The sequence below is a fragment of the Puntigrus tetrazona genome, chromosome 2 (assembly GCF_018831695.1).
Source record: "Puntigrus tetrazona isolate hp1 chromosome 2, ASM1883169v1, whole genome shotgun sequence".
Lineage (NCBI taxonomy): Eukaryota > Metazoa > Chordata > Actinopteri > Cypriniformes > Cyprinidae > Puntigrus > Puntigrus tetrazona.
Window position 1 is genome coordinate 22562977 of NC_056700.1, and position 7500 is coordinate 22570476.

Sequence of the window (7500 nt, forward strand, 5' to 3'; positions counted from 1 at the left end):
AGTTTCATGAACAGTTCTGTGTTCATGTTGGTCTCTAGAGTCAGAGGAACTCGTCGTTTCTGACTTTAAGTGAGACTGAATGCTTGTTGAACGCAAGGGATTTCTTTTAGTGTCACAGGCTTCCAGCGGAGACAATAAAAAGTATATGTAAAATAATTAAAGACACATTTATACACACTTCTCTGTTAAAAGGACGCTGCTGTTGAAAACCTATTCGTTTTTAAGACTTTATGAACCTAATGAGAAAAGTTTATTTGTGACACTTGCTACTTTATATACGTTTTATTTTACTTTATTTTCGACGCCGTTTCAACTATTTCATCTTAAAGCGGTCACTGAGACTAGTGTAAGGTCTTTATAGTGTAAAAATCGCTCTGAAAATCAGTTCAGCGGACTAATCCTGACCTCACTGAGAAAAGTCTAGTTACTCTACTCAGTTTCAGGCTCATCTTAAAGAGGTGGTTTTCTAATGTGTATCTTTTTCACAGATAATGTTAAAAGCGTCTGCTGAATGTTTGGTTGAATTAAAGGGACGTCCGTGGGGTCTCAGCGGCTCCGGGCCTCATTGACGTTCACTATATAAACATCACTATTTTTCTCTTAAACACACCGGAGAGAGTCGAGCACGCATGAAAACATCTCTTTTATCTCTGCTCGAAGCGGCTGACAAACTTTGCATGACCTTCAGAACAAACGCAGGGCTTTTCGTGCTATGGTTGTATTCGGTTGTTGACTTTATTATTTCACTTTACTAAACTGCTGGACAGAACAGAATCCGCGCTCTCGTGTTTCAGTCCGTTCTCATCCACATCAAACCCTTTGCTCCGGTGAATCACGCCTCCATTAAAACGTCTGCAAGCTCATAAACGTGTAGATATAATCAGAAAGAACGAGCGGGCGGCAGAAAAGAAGAGCTGGGAACCAAACCAAAGCATTCACCACAGAAGAAGTCCTCATGAATGAGTGCGAGGAAACAGTTACACTTCAGGAACCAATCGAACGCGTTCAAAGTTTTCGAAAGAAGTGTGTCCCGCTGCATTATCTGATCAAAAATACATTCAATTTCAATTTAAAACAGTGAGAATATCTATTAAAATGAAATCGACATTGTTACTCCAGTCTATCACGATCCTTCAGAAATCATTCTAATAAATAGATAATATCATACGTGTTTATATTGTGTTATTATATATTTATTATATACATTATTTCTAAGGTGATTTTTTTTTCTGAAAAGAAAAGTCAGAGTTGTGAAGTAAAAAGAAAAATATTTTGAATTCCCAGAAAAATTCAATTATTTTGTGGTGGAAACAAAACAAAATTAAAAAAAAATATATATATATATAATTAAAAAAAAAAAAATAAATAAATAAATATAAAAAAAAAATATATATATATATATATATATATATATATATATATATATATATATATATATATATATATATAATTTAAACAATAAAAATAAAAAATAAAAATATATATATATATATATATATATATATACAATAAAAAAAAATATATATATAAAATTAAAAAAAAAAATATATATATATATATATATATATATATATATATATATATATATATATTTCCTTTTTTAAGCCTCTTAAAGTCTGAGATATCATTTTAGAATTGTGAATCATAAACTCAAGAAGATATAAAGATATAAACTAGTTCTCAGAATTGTGAGGATGTACTATAGCGTTTTATTTCTGACTTCCTCGTCCTCTGTAACCCAGAGTAGTTTTATGTGTGCGGCTCTGAGAGTCTGTGGCAGCATTAAAGCAGATCTTGAAGGAATGCAAGCGTTGGTGTGGAACCTTCTTTCATCCTCGGCTCTCACGCAGCTGCTGACCGCCGGCCAGAAATCTGTTTGCCGTTATCCAGCCATCAGCTTTATTTGCTCCAAGTGTCATTGTATGAAATGTAAAATGAATTATAAGAGCTGATCCGAGTCCACACATTCATTAGAGCTCAGTTTCTCCACTGCTTTCTTGAAAACCGTCTCTTTCTTACCTTTTTATGATCTCGCGCAGCAAAGTAGCTCTTGTGAGACGAGACTTGTGGGATGTATTTAGACAAAGTCGGTTCTTCTATGCACCGTGGAGCAGGAACACCCCAGACATTGTGTAGAAATCTTTAAACCCAGCTCTCGCGTGTGTGTTTCTGGATTATTCGCGCACGAACCCTTCGTAGATTCAGTTACAGAGCGAGCGTAAGATGAATGATAGTTGACTCGTTTGACGGCCTTTTAAGTCTCGTGTCGTGCAAAAGATCACAGCGATGATATTTCCTGAGAAATGACGATAAATACACTATAAATACATATAAGTCTAACGGGATGCTTTTCAGCTGATCTGGAGTCATTCGGTCCTGAAATAATCATCATTTTGGTTTATATTAAAACTGTTTTTGTGTGTGTGTGTAACAGGAAATCTTAGCAATTATATATTTTTTACATAGATTTGATAAACTGCATATAACACCAATGTTTTTTTAATTTACGCTTTTTTTAATTTAGATGCCAGTGTCATAACTACACTTAAAAATTATTATATATTTTTTTGTTGACATCAGCGGTTCTATGAAAAATCAAATGTAGAGAAAAGGCTCTTTACAGTCAAAAAAAGAAAGAAATGATTCTTTCAGGAATTGTTCGATGAAAGGTTCTTTTAGGTTCACTGCAAAGAACCTTTATCTTTAAGAGCGTATGCTCAACTGTGTAACAGCTATTAAACTGTGATGAATTTAAACGAGATGTATGATCAGAAATCAATTCTAATCTTAATTCAAGCCAGTGTTGAGTTCTGCCGTAAGATGAACCCGCTTTCATGTTTTAGAAACGTTACTTTAATGAAGTCATCTAAAGAGTTGTAGAGAGGGTGCGTGAGCTTGCTAGCACCCCAGGGAACCACATTTATCACGGACTCTCTCAGAAATCAACAGCCGGATGCACCAGAACGTCCTTCACTTAAACAGCAAAAGTGAAGTTCTCGCGGTGAATGCGCACCTCGACTAAAAGTCTGTGTAGAATTGCTCGTTTTGTGGTTATTCTTGACGCCGTGTTTCAGGTTGCGTGAAGGCCTCGTCTCTGGAGAAGAGTCTGGTCTGGACGTCTTCAGACCCTCAGTGTGTTCAGCTGCTCAAACACCTGCAGAACGGCGTCACCGTCCAGATGCCCCCCAGCATCCAGGGCCACTGGGTCTCCAGCGGGTACCAGAACCTTGATGTTCTTTATGTTGGGTTCAGTGGTCTCTTCACACTGATAGAGTAGGGGTTTTTTTCAAGTGCAATATTTATTCATTTAAGAACTTTCTATGGATGTTGACATATTTGCACTTTTTTTTTAATTAGAAGATTTTTACATACAAGTAAAAAATTCTAAATGATGTATTATAAGTAATCACTTCAACTCATTGTAATTTCAAAAAAAAAAAAAAGCGATTATATTCGATTATAAATTATATGGGATTTTATTATTTATTATTTATTTTATAACTACGTCTTTAAATTATTATTTATTTATACATTGTTTTATAAAATAGCATTTAGTATTATTTAATAATCATAATTGTGTGCATATTATATATTATTATTTAAATATTTAAATGAATGAATGAATGAATATGATTGAAAACGATCCTTTATCTTTTTATAAATATTTTTATTAGTATTCGATAAAATATTATATGCGATTTGGAGAATTATAATGACTGACTGACTGGTGTTTTTGTGTAAATTATTATTTACTATTTTTATTTTATTTTATACAATATTATTTAGTTTATGCATTATTATTATTATTATTATTATTATTATTATTATTATTATTATTATTATTATTATTATTATTAAATTAATTAGAATTATTTACAAACATTATTCATTTGATAAAATATTATTTACTATTATCCTTGTTTATTGCTTTATTAATTACATTAAATATTTAATTATAATTTTCTAAAATATTATTTGGTAGTATATAATATATATGTAAAATATAATATATAAAGTTATTTTATGTTTCATTATTTTCTAAAAATATAGAATATCATCCTTGTTTATTTTATAAATCTTACTTACAGCTAGTGATTAAGCAGAAGTATTTTTGTTGTTATTTTCTAAAATATTATTTGGTATTATATATATTATTTATTTTACGTTTCATTATTTTCTAAAATATTATATATTAGTTAACACTATCTCTATGTTTATTTTATAAATCGTACATCTTATTTGTTATTTTCTAAAATATTATTTATTATTATATATATATATATATATATATATATATATAATATAATTTATTTTATTTGTTTCATTATTTTCTAAAATATTATATATTAGTAAACACTATCTCTATGTTTATTTTATAAATCGTACATCTTATTTTTTTATACTATTATTTGGTATTCACGATCATATTTTAAATATGGAAAGTTGACATATTTTTAAGTATTTCTTTTATCAGAGCGATGCTTTCAGCAGGCCCTCTTCTGGTTTGTGTTCTGTCAGCTGCGAGGTGCGTCCGGGGCCCGAGTTCCTCACCCGCTCTTACCGTTTCTTCCACAACAACACGTTCGAGGCTCTTCAGTTCTACTACGCAGACAACCACTGCTCGCGGCCGAGCTACAGCCTGCAGGTTCGGGGCCGCCTGCGCCTGCGCCAGCCGTCCTGGATCGTCCGAGGCGGCACCGAGGCCGACTATCAGGTCCACGGCGTGCGTCTGGTGTGTCACTCGGCGTCTGCGGCCCGGGAGCTGGGCTGCGCTCCGTGGAGACCCGACGTCAGCTACGAGCTCTGGAGCGACTGCGGCCGCGCTCTCAACTTCTCCATGCACGAGCTGCAGCTGCTGCGGCTGGAGAAGCGCTACCTGCACCGCGGCCCCGGCCCCGGCCCCGAGCTGCTGGAGGAGCTGTACCTGGGAGACATCCACACGGAGGCGGATCAGAGGAAGCTCTACAGACCCTCCAGCTACCAGCCGGCGCTGCAGAGCGCTCAGGTGAGAGACGCTGAGTCAGTAAAATACATCTCATATCACTGTATTTGATAAAAAAAAAAAAAAATTTAAACAAGTGCAATATTTATTTTGCCATATCACTGTATTCGAGTACAATCTATCAGTTCATAAATTTAAAACAATTTATATAAAATATATTTTAATTTTAAAAGGTGCTAAAATACAATTAATCAATTTATTGGTTTTTTTGCAGAAATTGTTTTTGATATTTTGTGCATAGAATGAATGCAACTTTTATTTTAAAGAAACGCCATCGCTGTATTTGATCAAATGCAATCTATTAATTTATGCACTTTTTAATTTTGATTTTAATTTTAAGTTTCAGATTTTTGGTGGGTTTTTTTTTTTTTTTTTTTTTTTTTCTGTAAAAGGCATATGCTTATTTTATATTAAATAAATATATTGTTATATATATATATATATATATATATATATATATATATATTTTTTTTATATATATATATATATATATATATATATATATATATATATATATATATATATGTATATACATATATATATATATATATATATATATATATATATATATATATATATATATATATATATATATATATATATATATATATATATATATATATAAAAAGTTCCATATAATGGCATAAAAATATCAAAAATATGAATAACCGCTATATGGCTGTAGTACTCCTTTAAAGTTGGCAGCGATGCATGTTAGTTAATTTGGACATACTGTACTTACAGTAGTAGGAAATGTACGAAACATCTTCGTGGATGTCTTCTGAGCCGTGGAGAAGATCGAGTGTTTTCTGGAGGTCACGTCATGATCTCAGCTCTCGTCTCTCTCTTCTCGTCAGGAAGTGATGTGAGATGTTTAGCTTTCTGCTGCGTTTGGCAAAGCTTTACAGAGAGAGCCCTAATAATAATAATAATAATAATAATAATAAAGATAAAAGAGAAGCTGGCCGGCTCTCGTCTCCTCGGTCTGTTTTCTCTCAGCAAGAACAGAGAGGGATATATATATATATATATATATATATATATATATATATATATATATATATATATATATATATATATATATTTATATTTATTACAGAGCGGTGTGGAAAAGTCATTACACGGAAATCTTAAAAACTGTTAAAAACTACAGGATCTTCCACAAAACCTGTTTATTAATAGAAGCATAACTAAGAAGCATAGTCTGTTCATAAACATAGAAGTGTTTGGTGGGACTTGTGTTCGTGTTAAACGTACCCTACAGAAATATGAGCATCATTTATGTTTATAACACAATACTGTTTGAGTTGAATTTGAAAAAAAATAATTATATAAAATAATATATATATATATATATATATATATATATATATATATATATATATATATATATAACATTATTTATAGTTTGAATATATAATTAGTTAAAAAAGTTAAAATGTATAATTTATTGTTTGACGATTGTAATGTTTAATCTATACTTTAAATTGAATAGATAATTAACATTTTTTTACATATAATTTATATTTTTATAGTTTAGATGTATATATTTTACAGTGACTATATTTTAAGCATGTTCTACAGATAATATGTCATTTACAGCTCGAATATATTACTAAGAGTTTTTGTACTTTTGTATTTGTATTTTTTTCAGTTTTTTTAGACATTTATGGTATTTGTTACGATGCGTTAATATTAGTCCGCGACACAGTTCTTATAAAATCTACATATTGAGAAAATCAGCTTTAGGGTTTTCGCCGATGACTATTTGTGACACGTACAAGACGTCTTAACGTTTTAACCGTACTGTGAAAGAAACCTTCTGCACTGTGAGGTACGACATTCGTTAACGGATTAATGAAATGAAATGAATCACGCTCTTATTAATCTTTGTTGACGATGCCTTAATAAGCGCTGAAATGAATATTAATAAGATTGTAATAAAATAATCAACTTTATGTATGTGTTTGTCTCTTCATCCTGTCTTCTGTCACGCTCTGCTCCGTCCTCAGGACCCTCACCCGAGCTGTGACGTCTGTCGGCTGGTGTCCGGCTCCGACCCGTTCCGTCCGGCCGTTCTCCCGCCGCGGGCCGAGCTGCCGGTGGCTCTGAGCGGTCAGTGGGCGTCGCGGCGCTGCGAGGTCCGGCCCGAGGAGCTGTTCCTCACCAGACACTTGATCTTCCAGCAGAGAGAGAGGAGCTGGGAGGGACGCTACCGTCACTTCTCTGACCCGGCCTGCAAGCACCCCACCTTCAGCCTGTTCGCCCGCGGCCACTTCAGCCCCGGCCCGCGCTCCGCTCGCGTCATGGGCGGCACCGACTTCCTCTTCAGAGGTCAGGGGTCACGCGTTTAAGAGGAAAGAAGAATGAAATGCGAAATCATAATAGATGTAAACAAAACGCTGACAATTAAATCAGATATTTAAAACGTGCAAAATAATCTTAAGGCATATTAAAAAAAATATATTACATTAAAAAAAAAAAATGTGTTAAATTGT

General features: G+C 33.0%; 1 protein-coding gene across 1 annotated transcript in view; it reads left to right on the forward strand.

The window, feature by feature from the left end:
• Positions 1–7500, forward strand: part of LOC122357060 (protein APCDD1-like) — a 9489-nt gene that overhangs the window by 465 nt on the left and 1524 nt on the right. Inside the window, 3 exon segments of the mRNA XM_043256244.1 lie at positions 3075–3216; positions 4519–5005; positions 7015–7336. Coding sequence (XP_043112179.1) covers positions 3075–3216; positions 4519–5005; positions 7015–7336 — 951 coding nt within the window.